At 38.7% G+C, this 27,497-nt stretch overlaps 1 protein-coding gene across 3 annotated transcripts in view; it reads right to left on the bottom strand.

The window, feature by feature from the left end:
• Nucleotides 1-27,497, bottom strand: part of STK32C (serine/threonine kinase 32C) — a 249,608-nt gene that overhangs the window by 23,255 nt on the left and 198,856 nt on the right. For 2 of the 3 annotated variants that reach the window (XM_042460811.1, XM_042460812.1), the window contains 3 exons: nt 8,537-8,688; nt 6,503-6,676; nt 3,423-3,460 (listed from right to left, as the gene is read on the bottom strand). In XM_042460811.1, coding sequence (XP_042316745.1) covers nt 3,423-3,460; nt 6,503-6,676; nt 8,537-8,688 — 364 coding nt within the window. Of the gene's footprint in view, nt 1-3,422; nt 3,461-6,502; nt 6,677-8,536; nt 8,689-11,587; nt 11,610-27,497 lie in introns of those variants that run through there. The other variant, XM_042460813.1, reaches the window with a different exon arrangement.

Below are 27,497 nucleotides of genomic sequence, written 5' to 3'. Positions count from 1 at the left end.
GTACACAGACATTCTATCTGTGGATGATAGCTTCCCTTTTTGACCCAGGTTCAACCCTGAAGTTTAAAGGATCTACGCGCAGTGCTGAATTCCATTCCCAAAACATCTTGGGCATCTCCTTTAAAGTTCAAAATAAAAGTTGGGATGGATTCACCACCTCACTGGGATGGAAGTTTTGTACTTATGACTGGGACTGGTCTGCTTTAAAAGATACAGACTTGGCACTATCATGTGTACTTTTGAAGGTGGTTGTTTTTAATGGTAGTTGCAAAGTGATGGATAGGAAGGTCCTGATATGACTCACCACCCTTGTTTCTTGATCCATTAGCTCAGAGGAATGCTGCTCTAAATATATGTCTCTTCTATAAGTAGTAGTTTTAAAGCTATATTGCCATATAGATTGCTATGTCAAATTTCTTGTATTAAGAGCCATGCCTCACTTAGACTGCAATTAAGTGTACTGTATAAACTGTGGCCAATCCATCTGCTCTCTCATAAAACGCTGGAAAGAAATCCCCCATGTGTTGCCTGCAATTGATCAAGAACTACTCTCAGAATTTGCCTGAGGGACAATGACTTTCAAGCCAAGATTAAAATGTGCAAAACAAACTCCTCTTACTCTTCAGGCTACTTTCTGTCTTGTATGTGCCTGTAGATCACTCACATTTGTGATTCATGCAATATTATTAAAAATATATATTAAACAAACAAACAAACAAACAAACAAACAACCTTATTTCCTCTGCTTGCCTCACCTTTGCATATACATCAGACAATGCAGGCTAATGTTTGGGAGCCAAGAGCTAAGAATCTGAATGCTGTTGGTTAGATCTATTTAGACTAGATCCACTGAATCAACTAGTCAATGGGAAGTCAACCCATAGTTAAATCCCACTAGTTCAATGGGATTTTGAACTGGGGGGGGGGCTGATAATTTAATTCAGGCCAAGATACTCTCAGTGGGTCTACCTACTCACTGCTATTTTTCACTCATCCTCTACTTCTGGATTTAGACCCCATCACCACAAAGAGGCCATATCAATTAAAATGGGGATACGGGTAACTGTTTTTCCATCTTGCTTCTGAAGCTGTCACTTTCTCTTTCTGACCTGGAGGGAGAGACCAGCCAAACAGGCAGCTATTGTGAGGAAAAGGAGGACCAGCAAGTCTGGAGAATGTCTGAAAGTGATCCATGTGTCAGGATGTAAACCATGGGTGGGCAAGCATGGGGGGGGGCACCACTGACCAGCACTGGTTGGCTGCACTGGTACATTTTTACTCAATGAGATATGACATGACATCACTTCCAGTTCAGATTATAGCCAGCTGTCAGACCCTGCTTTGGCTTCTTTGAGGGCATTGGGTATCATGAAGAAGAGAGTCAAAACTGCTATGTTTTAGAGGTGGTTTGGGTTGAATTAGCAGTCAAAAATCTCCTGACAAAATAGAAAACTGACTTTCAAGTCAAGACTTTGAGGTAAAGGACTTCTGGGAGAAGGGAGTGTTCCATGTGGCCAATGGGCTGCATGTTTTCCACCCCGAAATAGTCCCTGATGGATGCCTGATAATAGCACCCTCAATGCCAGCAATAGGACCCAGAGTTGGCCCAGTTTTTAAAGGCAGTTGAAATAGAATACCCTATCACTAGTATTGAAGGTAAAAATGAACTAGTAGTCCAGTCAGGCTCTGTATTTGGAAAAGAGGAATAGCTATCATTATCTTAGTCTACAAAATGTCTTTGATCAGTACTACTGGTAGGATGCTGTTATCTTTACAACCAGAATGCTCCTGAGAATTTTGAGATGTAGGTAAATTGGAAAGGGTGCTTTTCTGTGTCCTGAAATTATACTCATGATATCAAGGGGCAAAAATCTCCTCTCTCACACATACAAACATCATAATATTCTCATGTTGTTGCTGAGGAGGCATTCAAATATGCATCCCTGATATTCCATCTGAATAGTAGGTCCCAAGGAAAAATAAAACCTTATATGAATATGATACATGTTTCAACTCTCAGTAATGACTCTTAAGCTGTCGGCACACTGCAGAATTAATGCAGTTTGACACTGCTTTAACTATCTTGGCTTCATCCTATGGAATCCTGGGATTTATAGTTTGCTATAGCACCAGAGCTCCCTCACAGACAAGGCTAAGTATCTCACAAAAATACAAACCCCAAAATTCCAATAACATTAAGCCATGGCAGTTAATGTGGTGTCAAACTGCATTAATTCTGCATTGTGGCAACAGCCTTGCTATCACTCACAGGAGTTTTTATATATATTTGTGTATGATTCCTTATGTAAGACTTCACAGGGAGCCAGTGTGGCGTAGTAGTTTGAGTGCTGGACTGCGACCCTAGAGTTCAGGATTTGATTCCCAGCTTGGCCATGAAACCCACTAGGAGACCTTGGGGAAGTCACATGCTCTCAGTCTCAGGGGAAGGCAATGGCAAAACCTCCTCTGAACAAATCTTGCCAAGAAAACCCCATGTTAGGGTCACTTCAGGGTGACCATAAGTCACAAACAACTTGAAGGCACAAAACAACAACAAAGACTCCACAGGCGAATGAGTACACACATGGTTAATTTTGGCCAGAAAAAAGAACATGCCCATCACTGAACAAAAGGAGGAAGCCCCTTCTTCTATAGAGTTCCATCTGTACTTCATTCAAAGCTTTTGTATACCAAGTCAAAACACTGCTCCACCTAGTTCATTTTTTATCTCTGCACCAGGGATGGGCAACTGTGACCATCCAAATGTTGTGAGACTACAACAGCCATCACTCCTAACCAGCATAGTGAATGGCAAGAAAGTATGGGAACTGCAGTACAAAAACATGTAAAGAAATATTTCCAACTACACTGATGAGCAGCAGCTCACCAAAGCTTAGAGACAAGAGTTCTTTTAGCCCTAGTTGGAGATGCATGGAAATATGCTTTCTGTGCAAGTGACCTCCCATTGAGTTATTATCAGTTCCTCTTGCAAAGCCCATCAGATAGTGGCATCTTTCTTTAAATCACCCATATAGCTTGTGAAAAATATGTAAATACAGTACGTCCGCTGTACAAGTTATCTGTATCAACAGAGGACAACACATAACTCATAAGGCTTCAGCTCTAATTGCTTTTGTAAAAAGCTACATTTATCAAAAGAATGAGTATTTCCAGAACAAGTAATAGCTACTAATCAATGTCAATTACCACTAATGCTTCACTAAAATGAGTCTTGACAGCTGATAAACAGAATCAATTCACTCCTGAATTCCATAACCTTGTGTGCATCATTCACCACCATGAAAACTGGCGTTCAAAATTGGAACATGTAAATGAATGCACAAGGCACAAAACACTGGAAAAAAGCAGACTATTCAGATGCAGAGACAGTAGGAATTATTAGCATCCCCCCCCCCCCTTACCTTGTTCATCAAGGAGAATGTTGTCTGGTTTCACGTCTCTGGAAAACAGAATTATTATTTTTTAAATATAAAATTATATTCTAAAATAGAAAATACAACAGAGAAAGTGTATATGCAACATGCCCCAGGAAGCTTTTAGATTACAGAAACATTTTTCAATTCTGCTAAAAACCACAATAGTGTTAAACGTACAGACTTTTCTCAACAACATCTCATTTAAAACAATATCTTAAAATTACATTAAAATGTCATGTTCTGAGCACAGTTCCAGCCAGATCTAGTTCTCTTAAGATTCATTTTAAACAAAAAAACGAATGACTAGCTGTAAACATTGGATGTATCTACACTGTAGAAATAATGCAGTTTGATACCACTTTAAGTGCTGTAGCTCCATCCTCCTGGGGATTTGTCGTTTTACAGGGACTTTAGCCTTCTCTGCCAAAGAATGCTTGTGTCTCACAAAACTACAAATAAGGATGAAGCCATGGAAGTTAAACTGGTGTCAAACTGCATTATTTCTACAGTGTAGATGTACTCATTGTCCATGTAAAATGTGAGAGGACAATGAAGAGTTGGGCCTCTGCCATGAAGCAGAATGGGTTTTGAAGATCCTGTTGACATTATGACCAAACATGAATAACTGTCCAGTGGCATGAAAAGGTTAATTTGTATTAATGACTCAGTTCAATATTTTTTTCATTAGCTTGGCAGTTTGAGAGTGGGAAAAGATATAAAAGCTGGGCATGTGCAGGGGGAAGGAATTCTCTGTTGCTAACCTGGTTGCACAGTCCTCCTTGCTGGGGCAGAGCAGGCAGAGGGATTAGTCACACTTGCACACCTTGATTTTCTTTGTTTCCTTCTGCACTATATAACACTTGGGAGTCCATCTTCCCATTGGCCTTGTCCAGTAGGAGTGCACCCCAGTACAGGGGTCCATATAACCAAAGATGGAGGATTTGATCACCAACTGAGGTCAGTCTGAGTGGAATTAATTGTTTAGGAGCCTAATTCCATCAATGTCTCTGAGGGAATGCTGAACCCCATCAACAAAAGGTATGGACTGCTTCTCGGCTGTGTATGATCTGCTACATCATTTATCACCAATAAGGCCTACAGTAGTAATGTATGTCAGTGTTTAGCATCAATTGTACTGTTGGAGAAACTTGGATCTCCACCCAGTTTCAGAACAGATCAAAGTGTAAATGAGGGGTTGTATGACTTCTTGGAGGATGGTGCGCTGGAGGTGTACTTTGTTGCCATGCCTCCAAATTTTCGCAGCATAGTGATATCCCTTCTCTTCCTTCAGTGCACATTTCTTTCAAATTCTTGCTGTCCTATTAATTTTGGTAAAGGATATCTTTTTCTTTGAAACCAAGCATCAGACATCAAAGAAAAGTTGCAGTGCCTCTAAAGTTCAGTGGCTCAGCACCAATTTAGGCAGTGGTAGCTTTAAAGGGGGGGTGGGGGGTCAAAAAAAGAGCCAGGCAGGTTAGGGGTGATCCATAAGCCATGTATTAACCATCATTTCTGTAAGTAGACAAGATGGTGGAGATTCATCAAATATCAGCCATGACAGGTATGTGTAAGTATGATTCAAACTAGAATGCAGCTCTAGTTGCATTTTTCCAATTTTTTCCCATTCCCCTGAAGCTGCTGTTTGTCTCTTTATGGTGTAATAGCTGGAGGAAGGATAGGCCATCTGCTACTGGTCCTCCTGATATTTGCAGTGTAACTCCCATAATCCCTAACAATTGGCTGTGCTGACTGGATTTTACAAGGGTTGCAGTCTAAAACAACCAGAGAATACTAGATGTACTAATCTACATATGGATTAGACTGCTGGACTGCAGTTCAAGAAGACCTGTGTTCAAATTTTCACTCAGCTATGAACCACTTGTGGCCACTCAGCAAAATTCACCTCACACAGTTGTTACTAAGGTAAAATGGTAAAGCAGAGTGATGTGTCCTAACATCAGCTCTTTGGAGTAAGGTTGGGATAAAAATGTAAATAACAATAGTATAATGCTAAGTATGTTTATTCAAATGTATGCCTCACTATTCTGTGGAGCTTACTCCCAGGAAAGTGAGGCAGCTTAATGCACACAAATAACAGCTTCAAAAAAGATTTTAAAAAAAAATTTCATTAGGAAAATGATATTAATTGCCATGATTCCACTCCAAATCAGAGGGCCTGCTGTACCTGCTGTTTCCCAAACACTTAAGTACCTTGTGTGCATAGTCTCTTCAACATCCTTAAAGATGGAAGCAAATTTGCAATAAAAAATCTACTCTTGGTAATATCTCTATACTTTATCAACAGTAATAGTAATTTAGAAATACTAGCACTAGTAAAGAAACACAGCTGATCTAACAGCTAGTTAGTTTCTAGTTGCAACCATAATTATAGAAGCCTATTGTAAAAAAGTGCATCTAAAGGTAGGAATGTAAACAATTACAGTCACCCCTCCATTTCTGCGGTTTTGAGATCCATGTCCCTCGCATATATGTGAGCGGGAAACGGAGGGGGAAACAATGAGGCACACACCTGCAGCTGCCTGCAGGAGCACACCCCCATTCAAGCCAATGGGATTTGAATATATGCTCATTTCTGTTTTTGTGGGGTGTGTGCATCCAGAACGGATTCCCTGCGAAAATGGAGGGGCGACTGTACATGTATATCCACATCTCTGTATATAAATACTAAGTGAGTAAATAACAACATAGCTGTTGGATTAAAGCTGTGCTGATGTACAAATCACCTGATGGTAACTTTTCTCTATCATAAATTATCTTACACTCTCATGCTAACAGTGGTACTTTGGTATTTACTAACTAAAACTTCTATCATGTATAAGTGCAATTTCATAGGTGAAACCAGGTGAAAAACAGTGCCTAATGAGCCAGAATCTCCATTAGTTTATCTACTTGTGCTAGTACTCAACAGTTGGAAGAGCAGATTATGTGAAGTCTACGAAAGCCCCTGCTTGCCAATTTCTTTCTTTCAGTTAGTCTCAAACGTGCTACAAGATCTCTCTGCAGACTAACACGGCTATATCTTTGAACTCTACCTATGTGGTTACCTGTGTATGATATGTTGACTACACAGGTAGTCTAAAGCTGATGCCATCTCACAGATATACAATTTCACTGTTTCCTCAGTAAACTGCACATTTTGCTGGAGATGATAACGTAGGTCACCACCCAGGAGTAAATCCACCACCATAAACATGTCTTCTTCATCCTGAAAGGAGTACCTGCAGAAAAGGAGCTAAAGTGAGTCAACTGTGGAATATCATTCAAATGTATTGAGTATTATTAGGTAGCATTATCAAAATGAGATGTAACTTTTTTTCATTTTATGTTCAGAAGTACCTTGATGATGATGATGATGATGATGATGATGATGATGATGATGATAATGAGTCTACTTTAATATTATATTTCTAAATAAAGGACAAATGTCTTGGATCTTTTTTGTCTATTGACATCACATTCTCAATTCTAGGTAAATCCATTTGCCTTACGTTGTTTTGCAGTACTTATTACATGAGCTGGCCTATTTAATATGTAGGAAGGAGCAGCTGTCCCAGTTAATTTTACCTTCCTCATAAAAAACCCTGCTTCTATATCTGGCACAGTCACATGGCTACTGTAATATGATTGTTACACACTCATTTTTTCCAGGCCTAATCAATAATGAACTGGAATATCAAGCAGCCTGTCTCATTTCATTATCAAACAAAAACCAGTGCCACCAGTGTGAATGACTCAGTGGCAAAATTGTGTTCGTTTGAATTGCTTTTAAAAATATAGTAGTCTAGGGAAATTGCTAGCCTAGTAGAGTCTCCCAGCCTGTCAATGGATCCCTCTTGTAACAACGGCTGACAGAGGGATGGAGCAAACAATCAAAGATTCAAGTCATAAGTTACAAGTAATGACATTACTAGCAATATGTTCATGGGGGGGGGGTAGCAACATTACCAATCATGTTACTCCTAAAAAGTAAAATGTCAGCAGCACAGTTAACATTTGCTCATTCTTTACATGCTGTTACTTTTGGGGAAATGCTACTGATGATCTGTAGTCAGGTTTTGTATTTGAAGTGCTGGAGCAGGGGATGGTTAAAGCATTAAAAAGCATTATGTTACTAACATATAACAAAATGGGTTGTTTTTATATAAATACAATTAACCATATCAAGTAACTCTTTAAGAAGAAAATGTTTCTTTAAAAAATTGTGATTAAACCAAACAAAATATTAACAGAAAACAAGTAATAACAGAAAAAAGGCACAAAAAGAAAATGTTTCTTTTACAAAGTAACTATCCATGCACTCCAATAATTATTCCTTTCCATGTTTCCTTTATCCCCATGGAAAATTGTAGAGGAACATTGATGTTATTTTTAGTCCCCATATTTTTATATTTCATATCTGGAGCCAGCATGTTCTTGAGAGGTCACAGTGACCTTTTGGAGCACCAGTTAACTTTTTTCATGGATGGCGAGACAGTAACACCTTTGCTTTTTGATGGTTCAGTGTACACAAACTTGGTTTCTTGCATAAAATTATTACAATTACTGTGTAACATTACCTTTAAGCTATGTTTATAAGGTATATATGAAACATACAGAAATTCTGTGTTTAGATTTGGGGTCAGTCTCCAGGACATCTCATTATACATTTATATGCGAATACACACATTCCAAATTTTTTTAAAAAATCCAAAGTCCAAAACACTGCTGGTCCCAAGCATTTTGGATAAGGAAGATTCAACTTGTATAAAAATCTTAACATCTCCATATACCTAAGCGGTATAGAAAATTAAAGCACCAGGTTAAAACATGATAAAAGAGTTAAAGGTAATCTTAGTGCAACACATGGAGGTTTACACTGTCAACTTCTTTATACGGTAATTGGTTTTCACTGGAGCTCCTATGGTGTTTCTCATAGCAACCCCTGAATGCCAGACATGTACCTGGAGTTATGACACTTCATGTTAGGGAGTAATAATGACATAGTTCTAGTTGGACTATAACTTTAGAAACACAGAAACAAGAGTCCTTCTCCTGCTTGCAAACCCCTCAAATGACATGAGAGAGAAAAAGAGATTCACCAAAGATTCACTAAGAAGACATGCTCAATCTCCTGCAGGATTTCCAGTTCTCTGAAGACATTCCGAACCTCATCTCTTTCAATGCACTGCTGCTTATTCATGTACTTCATGGCATACATCTTCTCTGTATCTCTCTTTTGTACAATGCACACCTTAATATAAGAAAAGGGAGAGGAAGAAAAGATGGCTTTTGTTAGTCTGGTATGGTCTTAAAGCGGTTATAGTGCCATTCCGATACTGAGCTCATTTTCATGGTTGCTCCTGAACTTGCCATGTATCTCCATTCAGACTGCTCATAGTGAGCAGGATGTGTACAGTTTCCTCTCTGCAAAAAAGGGAAACTTCTGGGCACACAATTAAAAACTCACTCTGCAAATACAGATTTCCAATTCCATCCTCAGGAGCCCTGTCAAATCCTATGACTGTTAGTGATTCAAATATATCATCGATAATGAAATGTTAAACATTTATTCAGTCATACATACATACATACATTGTTTCATATTTAATTATTTTATTTATATGTCATCCTTCTCCTGTCAATGAGTCCAAGAAAGCTTACAAAAGCTAAACAAGATAAGCTAAAACCCAGATAATAGAGAAACCAAAACACAATTAACAATTGGTACATTAAATCATCATTAAAATTGTAAAAGTACATGTAAAAATCATGTAAAATGTACAGTAATAATAAAATGCAGCATACACATTGGGTTCTTGAAAAAAAGGAACTCATGTCTATTTCATATCAAAAGGATGAATACCCTTAAAAAAAAGAGGATAAGCATCTAGTAATGCCATTTTACCCCAACAGCAAAAGACATGGGGACTGCCATTATATTCCGATTTCCATTGGGCTCTTCTAGCATCATAACCCTGAGATGAGAAGATGTAAACAAGAAGACAGCACTTGTGAGGGTGTGAAATGTCTGCATGTTATTATATGTTTTGTGACCTAATACAGTGTCTCCTGATGAAATCGTGGGTTTAAGTTACTGGATCAGCACACCTTTCCAATTCTCATGGTTGTGGCCCATTTTACTTGGCTGCTAGATTTACTTGGCTGAGATAATGGTGGCCTCATTTTTCTTTCTTTTTTTAAATTAAAATTTATTAATACATTCTAGAACAAAACATGACAACAAACAGTATACCAAAACAACAATAAATACAGGCAATAACCCAGATAAGGCCCTGAAAATTATAGATAAAAGGTGTATTCAGGGATCCTGAAAGACATCTTTTCATAAAAATTTAGCTAAAATTGGGGCATGTCTAGAGACTAAATCTTGCTGGATGTATTCAATAAATGGGTGCCCAATCTTATGAAAGGTCAATCCAGAGTATAAGCCTCTCGCTCTGTTGTTATTATTTGCCATTTTCTCCATTAACATCAAGTTCCAGAGTCTAGTCCACCATCCTGCAATTTTCAACTTTCCAGCTTTCCAATTCTTGGCTATCTCAAGCCTGGCAACATTTTTCCGTTTGGCCTGCCATCTTCTCACATTAGAATTCTATCTGTTCCTTTTAAATATAAGTACCAAAGACTGGAGCTACCTATACGCAAAGCAGCACCTATGTACCAATGATTAAAAAGTAAAAAGAAAACCACATTTTTAGGGCAAGCACATGACTTCTTCAGAATGCAAGCAACTATACAGAGAGATTTTTAAAATAATATATTCAGCTAAACTCCAGATATACATTGCCTTTCCTACAGCAGCATAACCTTTCAGCCATCAGGATTAAATCTTTGGTCCTATTAGACAATTAATTCCATTAGTGTCTGGACAACCAGGAGTCGAGATGTACTGCCCTTGAGATACCATTTTCTGAACTAAACTGAACCAGCACTTGCGGTTTTAGTATTGGAAAGTTAATTTGGATCTTTTAAAAAATAATAATAATAATCCTGGATTGTCCAGAACAAAGAAGAATATTTCCACTTGCTATATTTCCTATCTAAAGTATTAACTTTGGACTGTATTTTACGTCTTCTCAGTCCTCTTTTAAGCATTAAAGAAACACTTAATTAAAAGGTAACTGTTTGGAAATGAGCCCATGAAAATTCTACACCAGTCACAATTACATCCATCTTCTTTTAATTAGCAGATGTGCTTCGGCATATGAAGCAGAGCACGCATCTGAGAAATTAATCTGACAGTTCATTCATACAAGTTCCACATCAAGAACAGCAGGCTGATCATGACCTGAAGGTAACACGAGAAAACAGTTACTCATATGCCATTGGATATAAACAAACAGAACAAGACATGAACGGGCAGTGCAGTGCAGAGGGCTTGACCATTTGTTGTTGTTAATGAATGCCAGGTTGCTAACAGCACACAATAGCAAATCACTCTGGATGCATTAGAAGTGGAAAGAGTAAATATAATGAAGAGTTATAATGAGCTGGGTGGAAAAAAATTCTTATCAATTACCAGGGCACAATTAGAAATCATGTGATATTATTATTCTTGTTTTGTATATACTAAAGTGTGTATACGTGTGTATGTGTATTGTTTTAACAATGAGTATAGTTTTACAGTAGGTTTTAATCCCTGGTATCTCCAGTTAGAAATCTATCAGGCCTGGGAAAATCCCTCCTTCACACACTGGACAAGGGGTGTGCAAATCTGGTGCATTCAGGGACCAATTTCCTATCCTCCAAACCTGTCCAGAGCCAGGAAAAACAGCACTGCTCATTTTTAAAACATGCACGCACTGTTTGTGTGCTTTGATTTACAGTGAAATGTGGTGGTGGTAGGGCTACCATTGAATTAAAGCACATAGATGATGTAGTGTCAAGGGTAGGAACTGCACATAAATAGAGAATTGCTGTCAGAGAAAGTAGAATGACTTGAGTGTTCTTCTTTTTATTATTATTCACTATTGATCATCTCTGTGTATTTCGAAGATAAATCAGATCCTATTCAGGAATGCTTATTCAACACATAAGGATGATGTCATATCAGTCCTGCACCTTCTGTTGTCATTTCCATAAAGCTCTATACATGAAAGATGGCAATCAGAAAAGGTGAGCCTCTGTACCAAATGTTAGTGTTCTGAGTCTTGTGGACACCATCCATGGATAGCAGAAGTCTTCTCTCTATCATCATCCACATGTAGATGGTGATGGAACTGGGACTGGAGAAGGGCAGGACTAGCATTCTTCTCTCACCATTTGCTGAGGAAACATATTTTAATGACACCTGAGTAGGGCTTATTAGAATATAAATGAATTGCCTGCAGCAAATATTCTGTCTAGTAAAACACCTATTCACACATCATCAACAGCCAATGGACCACAGAAAACCTCAAAAGCCAAGTAATGAAGTAAAATATTGATAAACATTGGTAAGACAAATGTAGTACAATCTGAATTTAATAATTTAAATGATTTTAAATTTATTTGGGGGAAATGTATTACACTGGATTAAAAAATTAATGTTTAACAAATTACTTACAAACTCTGCCTGATTCTCACTTTGTCTATAAACTGTTTTATACCTGCATCATTTTCTTTTCTTTCTCCCAGTGTTTATCTGTCTCTCTCTCTTCCCTGACACACACACTCTCACTCTGACTTCGTTTTGTCTTACAAAACCAATGATTTGATTTCTATATATTTCAGAGCACAATATAAGCTTTGCAATGGGTTTATCCTACACTTAAGGCTCACTGTATCTCTCAATGTTGCAGCTTCTTTTTCTAAACCAAAATATCCTTCCCAATAAAAGACTGGTGGTTTTCATGATGACACTATATAATATATATTATATTATACACAGCTGTTGATACCCCATTTAATTCTAGCTAAGCAATTGCTTTTTGTGTTTTCATTGTAAAAGATGAAGCAGTAGCTCTTGAAATCTCAGCATGCTTGTTTTTCCACTTTATTATCCCTCACCCCCCAAGAATGACTTTGGAGAATAAGAGAATGAAAACATGCCATGCAGGATGCAACTTTCAGAAAATCCATGTTGATAATCTGTAAGTGAAGACCTGGTGCTCTAACACAAGATTTCAGATTTTCAAAAGCAAAGAACAAAGAACTTTCATACAGTTTACTTTTTCCACACAAAGGTTCCAGCAGGATTTTTGTCCCCTCAAACATGATATTTGGAGGGGGGGGGGGGAGTCCTCCCTTGGATTACCATTTCCCTGCCATCCCTATTTAGGTGACATTGCAGTAGAGGCAGTGGTTACCTTCCTTCTGTTAGAGGAAAGTGGTGTGGTAGTGGATGCTATCCATCAAGGCTCTGCATTGAATCAAATTAAAGTACTGTATTTTCTTTGTCACACTTGAGTAGCAGCAAGGTGAATCAAAGTGCAGCCTTTGAGACTGGGCAATCAGTAAGCAGGGGTAGGCAACCTGCGGCCCGCGGGCCGGATGCGGCCCAGCGAGGCCTTGGGACCTGCCCCAGTCCAGTCCTGCCGCCAATTGCCGCCGGGGCCTTTGGGGGGCAATTGTCTACAGAAGCCTCAGAAACATGCATTTATATTAACATTTTTTAAAAAATCAGCAAATTTTTTCGCGTGTCCTCCATTTTTTAAAAAAAAGGGTCTTCTATTTGAAAATTTTGTCCTACATTTGTCCTGGTTTATTTATATATTTAATTTTTTAAAAATTATTTATTTATTTATTTATTTTGCTTCGGCCCCCCAGTTGTCTGAGGGACAGCAACCCGGCCCCCGGCTCAAAAAGATTGCCTACCCCTGAGTAAGGGCATCAGAGGCAAGAAGAGCCTTCTTGCTGCTCTGGTGTTCCATGTACCCACAAAAGGAGGGACTGATTTGTTCTGTTTGCTTCCACTCAGCAAAGAAAAAATCCTCTTATTTAAAACAGGGTTCTACAGGGCCACAGCCTAGACTGGCTGGCCATGACTAGGGTGCTTTTCTTTAATGCAGCACCGTACAACTTTGCTGTTAGTCAGGGAGTAACATGAGCACAGATCCCTAGTGCTTATTCCTATGGTCAGACCTGAACCACTATTTCCATGTAATGATGTGTTATACCTCATTGATGATATGTAATATAGTGCCTACTAAATAATAATAATAACAACAACAACAACAACAACAACAATATAGTTTATTTATACCTCCCGCCTCCCCCACGGATCGAGACGGGATTACAACCTTAAAAGACACTTAGTACAATTTACAAACAATAAAATACTAACACTGAATTTACCAAGAATTCCTATTAGTTCTTTAAAAATTACAATTGGTCCATTTGCCAACAATCAGAGTCAAGGAAGAGCAGTCGTCATAACCTTTTTATGTGGAATTCAGTGGATAAGCCTGTTGGCTATATGAATTCTACCAACTGCCTGAAGGGCTTCCTCAAGATTTCCATTCTGAGTAGCATTTATCAATGGAATGCATATTCATTCCCAAGTTAAAAAAGGGGTTCCTGACAGTCAGTAAACCACATTGAGAAGAACAGATCAGCAAGAAATTTACACAGTTCTTTCCTTCTATGTGAAAATTCCAAAATGTTCATAGCATCATAGAAATGGAAGACATCACAAGGGTCATCCAGTTCAACCTCCTACTGTGTAGAAATACATAATCAAAGCACTTCTGACATGGCCATCCAGCCTGTTTAAAAACTTACAAGAAAGGAAACTCCATCACACTGTGAGCCTATTCCACTGTTGAACAGCTCTTACCATCACAAAGTTTCCCCGAATGTTTAGGTGGAATCTCCTTTCCTGTAATTTTAATCCATTGCTCCATATACTAGATTAGTTTCTGGAGTAGCAGAAAACAAGATTGTTCCATCTTCAAGGTAACATCCCTTCAAATATTTAAATATGACTATCATGTCCCATTTTAACCTTCCCTTGTCCAGGCTAAACATACCTAGCTCCTTAAGGAGTCTTTATAGGGCATGGTTTCCAGACTGTTTACCATTTTGGTTGCTCTCCTCTGGGTATGTTCCAGCTTGTCAATATTATTCTTTTTTTGTGGTGCCCAGAACTAGACACAGTATTCCAGGTGATGTCTGACCAAAGCAAAATAGAGTGGTACCTAGTATTATTACTTCCTTCAATCTAGACACAATACTCCTATTTATGTAGTCTAGAGTTGCATTTATGCAGCCTAGAATGGCATTTTTAAGCTGACACATCATTCTGATGACTCATGTTCAGCTTGTACTTTCACATGTATCATTATCAAGCCAGGTGTCACCCATCCTTTTTCTGTGAATTTCAGTTTTTTCAAGTCTACATTTAATCTAGTTGAAGTATAGTACTGTACATTTCTCCCTATAGAAATTCATTTTGTTAATTTGGTCTCAGCTCTCTAATCTGTTAAGGTCATTTTGAATTCTCATCCTGTTTTCTGGGGTATTAACTATTCCATCTAATTTGGTGTCATGGGTTTCTCAAAACAACTTATGCCAGACACATCTCCTTTTTGATAGCATTTCAAGCTTGATAGTTGAAGGGAATGCTGTGGATGACTAGTAGGGTGCCACTGGATCCTGTCCTGAATCCAGTGCTAGTCAACATCTTTATAAACAACTTTATAGATGACTTGGATGAAGGAATAGAGGAAATGCTTATAAAATTGCAAATTTTATGCAATTGTGCAGTTCATTGACCCTAGCATTTCCTTGATCTTCATTTTGCTATGGACATAACCAAAAAAGCCCCTTTTAGTGTTTATAAACTCTCTAGCAAGCCTAAGCTTGTTCTGTATTATAGCTTTTGTGACTTTCTCCCTACACATAGTGGGTATCTGAATTCCTCTTAGGTGATTTCCCCCATTTCCCATTCCTTGTACATGTCCCTTTTAAACTACTGCTTCTATTTCCCTCAGTATGGAGTCCCCTACTAATACCATACATCTCCTCTGAGTAGACAAGCCATTCCATTTGCTGAATCTTCCAAGATTACCTGCATATTCTTTGAGGACTGACACTGTCGCTCTTGTTCCTGTTCTTTGTGATCACCGATAAAGGAGGGAACTTTGAATCGATTCTGTAGTTCCAAACTCACAGACTGATCCCTGTCTCCTGTGTTTGGAAATTGACCTCATCTTCAAACTGTGTGTTACTCATCCTGGGCAATCTGTTCTGCTCTGTCCAAGAAAACCTCATTCTCCCTAGTATGCTGAAGAGTAAATACATGAACCCCAAGCTGCTAGACATTCTCTTCCAACAGGGCAACTTCTTTGCACTTGCTGCAAGCGTAGCTACCCACATACTCTGGCAAGAACACAAACATATCACAACTGTTGCAAGTGATTGCAGCAGCTCCACTGCCATCCATATTCAGTAATCTTGAGTAGGCACTGCAACAGAAACACAAAATCACCTTATGCTCTTCCTTCCACCACACCTGTTTGCCTTGCCTGTTGTTGTGAAGGAATTATTCTGTGGAGAGAAACAACTCATTTTCTATACAGAAAATGCATTTATTGCAAATAAAACATTATTTGCAGAACAGGAAACATAGTTTCTGTGAAGAAAACTGGGTTTTTGGTTTCTCCCATATTTTTCACTGCAGAATAATTCCTCCACAGCATTTCTGTATATTGGAATATGTGAAGGAATCCTTATTTTCTTCTACACAAGGAGAAGGTATGTTTACAAGCTTGGCACGAAGTAACAGGCCACACCTGCTGTTATTCTCCAGCAAGTGGTACTGAGAAGCCACATGAGCTTGAACATTGCCTCTGGCCAGCTTACCTCAAAGCCATTACCTGCAATTCATCACTTACATGCAGAGAACTGCAAACAGACACTTTCCTCCTTGACTTTGGTACCATCTAATCTCTTCTTTTGCAAAGAAAAAATCCTTTAAGTAATGAGTATCATTATTAGAAAAACTCAACATAATGTTGGGAGAATTAAAGCTGCACTGGCAAGGATAAGCTTGTGTGTCTGTTTAAGATCCTGTGTATAATTTAGATTGAATAGAATGCCAAGCTCCCTTTAGGTTCAGCCTCAGCCAAATGATTTGTGCGCATCTGTCTTTGCTTTTATTAAGTTAGAGGCATAAAGAGCTTGAAAATTACTTTATTCAGGGAAGGAGCTATCTCCCACTTGTAATCACATTCAGGGACTCCAGCCAGTTTTGTACTACTCTTTTATTTTTATCATGAACTGACTCACCAGCATCTATATTTTTCCTCCATTTATTTTTTTTAATCTCATTGGGGGAAAGAATGAGTAATTAAAACATTTTAGAATTCTTTAAAGATACAAACAGCCTATTTCTTTAAAAGTACTGAAACCTGCAGAGGTTTACTCCCAACTAAGTCCCACTGAGAGTTGGGGTATATCCACACTGCAGAAATAAAGAAACATGACACTACTTTAACTGCCATGACCCTTTCCTACAGAATCCTGGGATTTACCATTTCATGAGGCACCAGAGCTCTCTGACAGGCCAAGCTGAATACTTCACCGAATTACAAATTCCAGGATTCCACAGGACAGAGCCATGACAGTTAAAGTCCTCTCAAACTGTTTTATTTCTGCAGTGTGGATACATCCTTGGACCGCCAAGTAACAGTGCATAAGATCTCTTCTCATTAATTTTCAACCTCATAAACCATAATATCAAAAAATGAGTGTTTAAGATGAGGTACAGCTACCATTTACCAATAGCAAGTACATTTCTTAAGTACTCCCTAAGTAATTTACAATATGTAAGCTTATTATTATTATTATTATTATTATTATTATTATTATTATTATACTTTATTTATATAACGCTGTAGATTTACACAAGCTGGGTACCCATTTTAGCGACCTCAAAAGGATGCCAGACCCTTGTGGTTTGTCAATGAGTGGCTGCAGTATAAGCATGTAACCACAGCACCACCAGAAGGGGTATACTAGGACCGCCAGGTGAGCAGCAATACCACAGCAGCACACCAAAACAAGCTGGGTCTACAAGGTTTAATCGGTTTAGACAATGGATTAGATAAATCAGATTTGATTTGATTATTCTAGTATCTGCTAGGTTTATGTATTTTAACAGTGTTTTTATAGCATTTAAACAATTTTATGTGTTTTAATCCATGTCATCCCTGCCTTGAGAGGCTGGTAAAAAGAAATAATAATAATAATACTAAAAATAATAATTTCTTCATGTAAACAAGTATTAACCACTAGAGCCAAGAGTAAAGGGCACATATTTGTGTTTCAAGATTATCAGTCCCTTACCAGGAATTCTGGTTCTTCTAGTGGTCATCTGTGAACTCAAACACAAGGGTCTTGCAGCTACACAGAACCATGATAGAACATTCAAGAGCTCCAATCCTTCAGTTTATATGTTTAAGTGTGCCTCACCAACTTCTCAGTTCAAAGTCTATCACTACAAGCATCTAAGGCCCTGTACAGACCGGCACTTTGTGCCGACCTGGGGGTGGAGTCAGGGCATCACATCCAGATGATGTACACCCTTGATGACATCACCAGGGTGCCATTACAGCACATGTTGCTCCAGACAGTGTGTGGCATCATGACATCCCTCCAGCGCTGCATCCAGATGAAGGGCTGCCATACAGCCACGCCACCACGGCTAAGGCACTCTTCAGAGGGCGCTAAAAGGAGCTGCTTTTTAAAGCTCCTTTTTGTGCCCTCCAGAAGCAGGAACGGGGCCATGGCATGAAGTTGTCACAGTCCTGATCAGGCCAGGAAAGGGGTGGCTGGCCTGCTGCCCCTTAGGGGCTATTTGTACAGCCCTCAGTGCAGTGTGAAGAAAGGGGAAGATGATGGGTTGTGTGAATTTTACTTTTATGAAGATTTTCACACGACATCGTTATATCGTTCCTTTATCGTCCCAACAGTGTAGTGAATCTCATAACAGATGACGATTCCAAAAGATTTTCACATGAGGCTGTTAGTGTTCTTACAACGTTGATATATCAGAATTCAGCAATAAATGATTACAAAACGATTTCAAAACAGTTGAATTGCTGAATTCTGATATATTCAACGTTTTAGAACACTACCAGCCTCATGTGAAAATCTTTTGGAATCGTCTATCTGTTATGACAATTCCACTACACTTTGGATGATAAAGGAATGATATAATGATGTTGATGTTGGAAAACTTATATACTACTTATACTGTAGTACAACAATTTACAGTTATATAGCACTTGTAGTACAACAGTTACAGTTAAGCAACTTGTTAAGCCTCCTGTTTCTCTTTGTGGTCTCTGTGACTCATACATATGGGTGATTAGTGAGCCAGTTAATGAAGAAGGGTTCCTGGTCAAGCCAGGACAGAAGAGAGGGCTGCACAACCAAATGAAATGCCTGCCAAGTTTCTGCTGTCCAAGATGTGCAGGGGAAGTCTTTCTTTTGGTCTTACTACTATTGCAGCTATGTCTAGTGAGGACAAGGGAGAGACCTTTCTCGGTGGCCACTTCCAAGCTCTCTTCCTCAGAAGATCTCATTGGCCCTCTCCTTGCTGTCTTTCCTCCTTTTTATTTAAGGACGCATTTTAGTTTTTAATATGTTTCAGAAGTTGGAGCTTTAAATGGGGGTATTGTTTCTACTTTATTGTGTTTTATATGTGCTTTAAACCTGTTTTTAAACTTGTGTTTTTGTAAATAGAATTTTAGTTCAATTCTATTTTAACTTTTGTATTATGGGTGTTTAAATTGTATTGTGCTTTCTTATACACCACCTTGGAGCTGGTACTTGAAGAAAGGTTGTATTAAACAAACAGACAGACAAGTGTGTGGATGTCTGTGACCATGCGGCTACTTTGCAGGAGCCAATACAATTCCTTCTAAGATTCTTCCATGGCAAAGGACTCCTTGCAGAAAGCCACATTGGCCCCATGAAGTGACTTCATCATTCCAGCAGGATTGCCTGTTGAGCAAGTTCATGAGCCAGCCTGATGACTTCTGCCATACACTTAAGCAAGTATCTGGGAGGAAACTGGAAGACATTTCTGATTGCCAGTGCAGCAAACTAAGGCACTGGGAATATGTTGAAAGGATGCTGAGCAATTGGTAGAAAAGACAACTGTACATCTGATATCTAACCTGTTGAGAGCTGTCTCCTATAGGGATGATGTATTGGGAAGAAAAGTAAGAAAGACAATGTCCATGTCCAAGTGAAACTAGGAAAGCACTTTTGGCAGGGAAAAAAACCCAAAAAGCATCAAAAGACATAGAACAACATAGGATACAAAGAAGGTGGCTTCACTCTCAGTGCAGCAACCTACTCCGAGTGCAGCAACCTACATCAAGCAGTGCTAATTGCCATCAAGAGGATAATATCCAGGTTAAGAAAGTGAAGACTCGCTGATGCAGATGGTTCAAAAGAGGACCTTGACCAAATGGGGAAAAACTAACCATGTAAGAATCTTGGAAGGAACTGTATTGATGTGCAAGGCCTTTGAAAATCCGTTTGACCAACAAATCTGTAGACAGGGAGCGTGACCCTGGAGACATGTGTGAGAAGAGAGCTCCCAGGAGATCTTCATTAAGTAGAAGGATATTGTCTGACTGCTTCAGATGGAGTAGGAAATGAAGGACCTCTGCCACCAAGAAGCACTGCTAGGCAGAAAATGGGAAGTCCATAAAGGTAAGGACCCTGTTCCACTTAATGATACAACAGCTTCCCAGAAGACCTCAAAGCTGACAGGGCATCTTCCAGCTAGGTCTCATTCTCCAGACTAGCAGTTTCAGTGTGGCAAAGCCCAGATAATTGACATTTGCCTGTACAAGGACGTCTAGGTTTTGCAGCAGGCTGTTGATCTGGAGATCAAAGAGAAAGAGCAGAGTGGAATACCAAGTTTGGTCAAATGACCATATTATGATGGCCATCAGATTCTTCATGAACTTGACCACCAACATGGTGATAAGATGAAATGGGGTAACGAGTAAAGAGGTGATCAGTATTTCAATGCATATAAGGCCTCAAACTTGATGAGAGGGCTTGAGATGGTGCTTGAAGAGTGAGTGGAAGACTGGGTATAAGAGAAGTGTAAATGATCATACCCTCTGATATCTTGGGAATCTAAGACAGAGAAGTTGGATTGTAAGGGGTTTCTTGCTCCAGGTAATGGAAAGTTTTCTATGTGTGTTCTGGCGTTTTCTGAAAAAACCAGCAGAATTGAGTGAAATATGTTGCCACAGTGTACCTTTGATGCAACATGCTGGGCTCTATTAATTTGTTGTCTGATGGCGCAATGAGGTTCTGCCAGTTAGAAAAGGGCAGTGTTTTTCTAGTGATCTGGTGAAGATGCCAGAGAGGGCTGCACCTTCTTCCATATACATTTTTATTATGTGTCCATTTATGTTTGGCAGCAGCTTACTTAAATGGTCAGCATTGCTGATCACTGCCCTATATTATTGATACCATCTGGGCGCAACATTTGCGTAATGTGAACCTATTTACATTCTGCATTCTCTTAAGAATAGAGATTGTTCAAGAAGGCTATTTATGAGTAAATTTATGAGTAAATTATTTGCAAATTACAAATAATGAAAATGGATGGTGCTCTGCATGATATCTCTTTACATCTCCAGATACCCTGCTCCCATTATCATTGGGCCAGAGTTGGACATTCTGTGCAACTAAATTACTGCATTTCAAATAACATTTCATTACAAATACACTCTTTGGAATGAAAAAAGACCAATAAAATGGGACACATTTAGAGAGAAGGGGGAGAGTCCATAAAATAGAAGCAGCTGGCATGATAATGAAGTTATTGTTAGTGAAATGATCTCATTATTATCAAGGCTTCGTTGCCGGCTACTGAAGCAACATGCAGAATTTAAAACATCAGAACCTAAATGACTTGTTGAAAGAAGCAGGATAAAACTGCTAATATCAGGAAAGAAAGAACAGAATGTCTTTCTCAATTATACTTTCAAAACATGAGCAATAACAAAAACCCACTATAGTCTATCTCTATCTCGCTCAATTTCTCTCTCCAAGATGAAGAGCTTTCTGTAGTTCAAAATATTGTATGTTCCTAAATCAGCAGAGTTTGATCCAATGGAAGATATTGCTCATCATAGTTCACTTTTTTCATTATCTAGAACCAACACTGAAGCAACAGGACTATATATCAAAGTATTATAAAGTGCTCCTTCTTGAGAATACTGGAAGTGACATTGAATACCCCTCCCCTACCAATTCATCAGTCAATTCTGGGCCAACCATTACAGTCTAGTAAAACACATACTTTGTATACTTCAGACAAGAGACTGGAACAGTTGCTTTTTGGAGTGTACCTCCCAGAATGTCCTAGCCAGCATAAATACTTGCCATTGTTTGCCATGACAACTTGTGGGGTGTTCTGTGAATTACGGTTCAACAAAGTTTGGTTCAACAGAGTAATATTTGCAAGTGCTGGTTTGATCCTCAGTTAGACTTCTTCTGGAGACATTGGAGAGATACTTTGAGACCAGACAGAACTGGGCTACATAGACCAATACATTTCACTGCATTTAAGGGACCCGAACAGAAAGGCCAAAATAAAGCTGCTTCGGGCCACTTTGGAAATGTGCTGTTTAAATCATGCTTGTGTCCTAAGAGGCCAGAAGCCGTGCCAAAGGCACACTCCAGTCCTATGGACTGGAGCGCAGCTTTGGCACATCTTCTGGCCTCTTGTGTCTGTCATTTAAACAGCATACCTTCAAAATGACCTGAAGCAGCTTTATTTTGGCTTGTCTGTTCAAGTCCTATATTCAATACATAGATTATCCCCAGTGACTTATCCCCATTTCCTTTAAGGAATGCTGCTGTTGAGGCCTAGATCATGGGGCACAATACTTGCATTACCTTTGGTTGTATGACAGGCTGCCTGTTCTCCTCACTCATGTGAGAAGACATCTCAGACCTCCTTTTCTGAGAGAAGCTAATGTGAAGACGCTTGCCTTCCTACAGGAAAAGCCAGCAAGCTGGTCAATTGTCAGCTGAGTATACTGATGCCAATATAGTCTACTAAGTCACCCACATACTATTTCCCTCTTTCTCTACTAAATCTTATACAACTACACAAGCACAACTTTCACTTTACTGCCACTGTATGGGATCTTGGCCCAGCACTAGGTGTGGCTTTATGCCTGCAATGAAGAAAGCAGATATGAAACAATAGGTGCCCCATCCCCAGTCATTTTATCCTTCCATCATTTATGTTATGGTTTCTGAGCCCAATTGGCCTCAATATAATTACCATGTGATATTACTTAGCATAATTTGAAAAGTGAAATTGGTCATAATAGAAAGCAGTCATAAAAGGATCCAGAAATGTGGGAAGCATGATGAGGAAAAGGTAGGTGTCAGGGAATCAGTTGATGGTTTTCTTCAGACAGAATTCAACCTAAGGCATTAATCTGTCAAACCACATTAAAAGTCCATGCTCCTAACAATGAATCATCAGCCTATATATATTTATACAATGGCTATTTTCATCATCCACTTGTTGCCTTGCTCCATTTTTCCTAGGCATTTTTCCTTTGCTTAATCAGATTGTTCATGCTAGAGATCAATCGCACAGGATTGTTATACTATCTGGTGGAAACCTTAATGGTTAAGTACGTATAGAGATATATGTAGAAAGCATTACTGGTAGGTGGAATCAAGTCTTTGTCAGAAGTACATAGTTCAGCATTAACAGTGCTGCACAAGATTAGTGAGCTTTTCTATCTGATTATTATTATGGTGTTGTATTGAATCTTTTTGGAAAATGTATACAAAATTTGTACCTTTATACAAAATTCATTTTGTGTTTTGTTTTAGCACACAACACATATATTGCATACCCGTTTTGCACACCACTCCCCGCATTTTGTGCAAAATATAGTTTTCTGTGAATAAATTGTTTTTCCGCAATGTTTTCTATAAACAAAATTTTCACAACAAATTTTAATCACTTTTTAAATAACATTTTTATATCTTTATCAATGTTTTGCATAGTTTTTAATCTGTATTGTTTTAAATATGTTGTTTAGCACCTTGATTCCCATTATTGGGAGAAAGGCAGACTATAAATGATAAAATAAAATAAGAATAAAGTCTCAAAATGCAAAGAATCTCACAGTGACTGACCATTTTTCCAGTGGGATGCCACAATGTCTTATGCAGGATGAACAAAATATGTGGTTATTTTTTAAAAATGTGTTTTAATTAAATGTTGGTAAAGCTTACCCTTTTGGTAACAACATTGACCTTATGATTTTGATTTTTTGGTGAAATGCAATCTTCTGTTTACTAAAAGTTGCTTCTCTTAAAAGGACATTTTCTTTCCAGACATTTAATAATACTTGAGAGTCTGGATTAATGCAATAAAGTAAGAACCTCACTGAGATTAAAGGTTGTCTAATAATTGGATAACATGTCCTGAGCTATCTCACTCCAACTATACAATCAGAGCACAGGAATTGAAAAAGCAACCATTTTGTATTCTGGGCAGTAACCATGAGCAGTATCAAATACTGGGATATAATTACTTGAGCTATGCTAAGCCAAGCTATCTTTCCTGCTTCTTTTGCAAATATATCAGTCCTCCTTTCTGTTAGGCTACATATGTTGCACTTGAAAATGATGGATACTCAGTCCAATTACAAGGAATTTTTATTGTACCAAATGTGATTTTTCTCAACACGATAGCTCAGCACAGCCGCAAAGTCCACTCTTGGTTTTAAAGCACCTCTTCTTCCTATGGCTGCTCTGGGTTGTATGAGAACTTTTCGTGTGGTGAACTTCTGCCAGGAATGTAGGCCCAGCATGTGGATAACCAAGTCCAACCGAGGGTAGCATATTCCATGTGGCAATGGCTAGGTGAGAGGAAAAGTTTAACCTAGCATAGTCTCCCTGCTTCCCATGCAACTCCTACAGCCCAGTCTCATACCGTCCAACTGTGTCAGTTTGCTGGGGACAGCTTTGGGTTGATTCTCTGCTGTCCCACTTTGTCAGCTGCTTTTACATTGCCTGGGTTTCTCTTTCCTGTTTCCCCTTCATCCCTTTGTCCTTGGCTTACTACTATTGTTGCAAACTGAGTTCAAAATGTAGAAGTAGTTTGCACTCAGTTAATTCAGCAGGAAGAAGGGATGGGATCTTGCTCTTCCTAAATGCAGTACATAAATTCCAAGGCTTCTCTTCTTAAAATAGTCATTTTGTGTGTTTTCCCAGATTAATAACTCCCCCCCCCCTTTTTTTGTCAGCCCGCACTTTTTTGAACACACTCTGATGTTGTTTTGCCATATTTATCTCAGTTTTCATCTGTAAAATGTTGAGGGGTATGCAATCCTAATGACATTGAATAGCATATCCTAAATCTTGCTGTTAGTCCAAACTAGAACCACTGGGATCTTGACTCGCCATTCAATAATTGACTGAATGAGTCTACTCTAGGTGGGAGTAACCAATCAGATGCCAGCCACAGTGTGGCTGAATTCAGTGGGGCTTACTTTGAAGAATAGCTTCTTACAGAAGCCTTCTTGAGCTTGAATCCAGCAAGCCTCTGTGCTTAGCACACCCTACTTAAAAAGCCCAATTTTAAAAAATGGTTCTAAAGCACTTGGCATTTGTTTAGCAGGGGGAAAGCCCAGAATGTCAACAACAACAAAGATCATGCAGTTTAAATCTAAACAGGCCAAAAGGAAAAGATGGGGGAGGCAGAATTAACAAAAGAAGCACAAAGGTCAAAAGAGGAGGGCAGACAGATGAAAGCAGCAGTCTCTGTTCCTTTTCCCTTTGGGAGTGTTGAACCTTTGCAAAGCTTCTCTGCCAGAAAATTAAGCAGTCTGGTGCTGCCCCACATTGGACTGTTACAAGAAAAGAGTAGCATGAGAGGAAGAATGAATCACACAATATAAATGGAGGCCTTGGGATAACCTGAAGCCGTATTTGAACCGGAGACTTCTGGACTCATATTTCATAGTTGTAGCCAGGATATACCACCACAGCCCTGAAAATGCCGTATTTGGTTGGAAAGATCAGAATGTGTGGAAGAGGACAATAATCCATCGATAAATATCTTTCTCCTTTTCCAAGACATCAAATGTTTTGTGGTATGAACATGGAAAAATGTTGGATGAGCTTTAAAAAAGGACTACCTGTATTAGTAGTAACTCTACTACATGCCATATTTTAAGAAGAGGAAATAGAGAAACTGGATTAGGTGCAGAAGTAAGCAACAAAGATGACTAGGAGTATGGAAAACAAATTCTGACAAGAAAAGCAGAAGGAACTGCATGCTTAGTTTAGAGAGAAGAAAGGGAAGGAGAAGGACATGACCTAAAAGACTTTCATACAGGTTAGGGCACAGAGTTGTTCTCTACTGCCCCAGATGTCTAGTCTAGATCCAATAGGCTTCTTGCAGGAAGGTAGATTTAGTTGAATATTATGAGAAATGTCCTATTTTATTTTTTATATATTTGCAGAACGTAAACACTGTTCCAGGTCAGAGATTTTATAGCTATGTACAAAAGGTCAAAATAATCAAACACCGAAAACTGCAATAAAAACAAGTATATTAATAAAGTATAGAGCTTGTCTTAAGAAAGACTTTTCTGAAAAGAGCTGTTCAGTGCAGGGAATAGTGTAGGGACATGTCTAAAGTCATCAGGGAGGATAATCCATGGAGCTGATAGCACCAAGAATCCTAGTTGTCATGAGCTCCTGGCTGTTGTTATGCTGCTGCCTTCCCTTTCCCTTCCTTCTTGTTCCTGTGCAAATAAAAAGTGCACTATATCAGCATAAAGGATAGCTCCACTAGCACTAGCAATAGTACTGCAGTCTATTGCAGTTTATCCTATCCCAACTAAAATCCAAAAACAAATTCTGCAGAAAAATGGTAGTCTTAGTGATAAAATAGATTTATTCTTTATAGTTCTATTTATCCTCATCAGCATGAAGAAATATCTCTCTTTGCTGTGATTGTACATAAGCTTACGATTCAGAACAGTTACACGAGGTCCTGGTTGCTTTGATTAAGCATCTCATCCAATCAAGGTTTTATTCCCTGAACAGTTTTGACAACAGTGTCACCAGCAATGTTATCCTCAAGTATTATCTTCAACACCTAGAGAGGCATTTCAAATGAATTGGACATCTGTGACATTGAATTCATGGTGATCTGCATAACAATAACTCTACTCAGATAGTAAAGTGAATCAACACATGGAGACAAAAAATATATATATCTTATTTCTGGTGTGTCATTGACAAAGAAACTGCTTCACTCACTACTGTTTTAAATTTACAAAAGCTCTTTGCTAACTGCATCCCTGCAGCTTTGAAAAGGAAGATCTGTACTGTGGAACGTTACATTGGGAAAATGTCATTGAATTAGTACTGGAGGAAGAAGCTGGACTTATAAATGGATTTTAGGGTCTTTGTTGAATGTCGTGGACAAGATGGCCAAAATCGAATTTAAGGATTGCAGAAGGGGCTCCAGAAAATATAACTACTCCAGTTGGAGGAAAGGAGAAGTGAATTGCCAGAATACTCTTTTTGAGAGATCTGTCTAGGTTCATAAGACTGAAACGTCACAATCTGCTTAAGAGAAACAATGGCAATGCAGAGGTTATGGAGATACAACAACGAACTATGGTTTAGCATTAGACAGATTCATTTTTAAGCACTTTGGATTCATGCAGCCTCCTCTTTCTTTTTCATAGAATAATTCCCATCTTCCACTTCTTGCCTCATTTGTGGCAAAGTATCATTTCCTAAAGAATCCACATTGGCTAGATTGTATTTGTTTTCAATCCAGGATTCCATACCAGGTTCAAATCTGGTTTGCAGGCATGTACATACCACAGTTTGTCCTTTGGACAAAATGGCAACATTTGACTTGCCAGAAACAAAGGTCTGAAAGAAAGAATTGCTGAAGAGGAGAAAACATGCCAATACAGAGTTTCTCAGTGCTTACTCATCCAAGTCAAACCATTGTTTGTGAAAGAAGACAAACAAGCCGAACCTGAGTCCCAGCAAGACAAAGTACTATGGATT

Source organism: Sceloporus undulatus, chromosome 3 (genome assembly GCF_019175285.1).
Source record: "Sceloporus undulatus isolate JIND9_A2432 ecotype Alabama chromosome 3, SceUnd_v1.1, whole genome shotgun sequence".
In the NCBI taxonomy this organism is placed as follows: domain Eukaryota; kingdom Metazoa; phylum Chordata; class Lepidosauria; order Squamata; family Phrynosomatidae; genus Sceloporus; species Sceloporus undulatus.
Note: the sequence above shows the minus strand (reverse complement) of the source record. Positions and strands in the feature narration are given on the sequence as shown.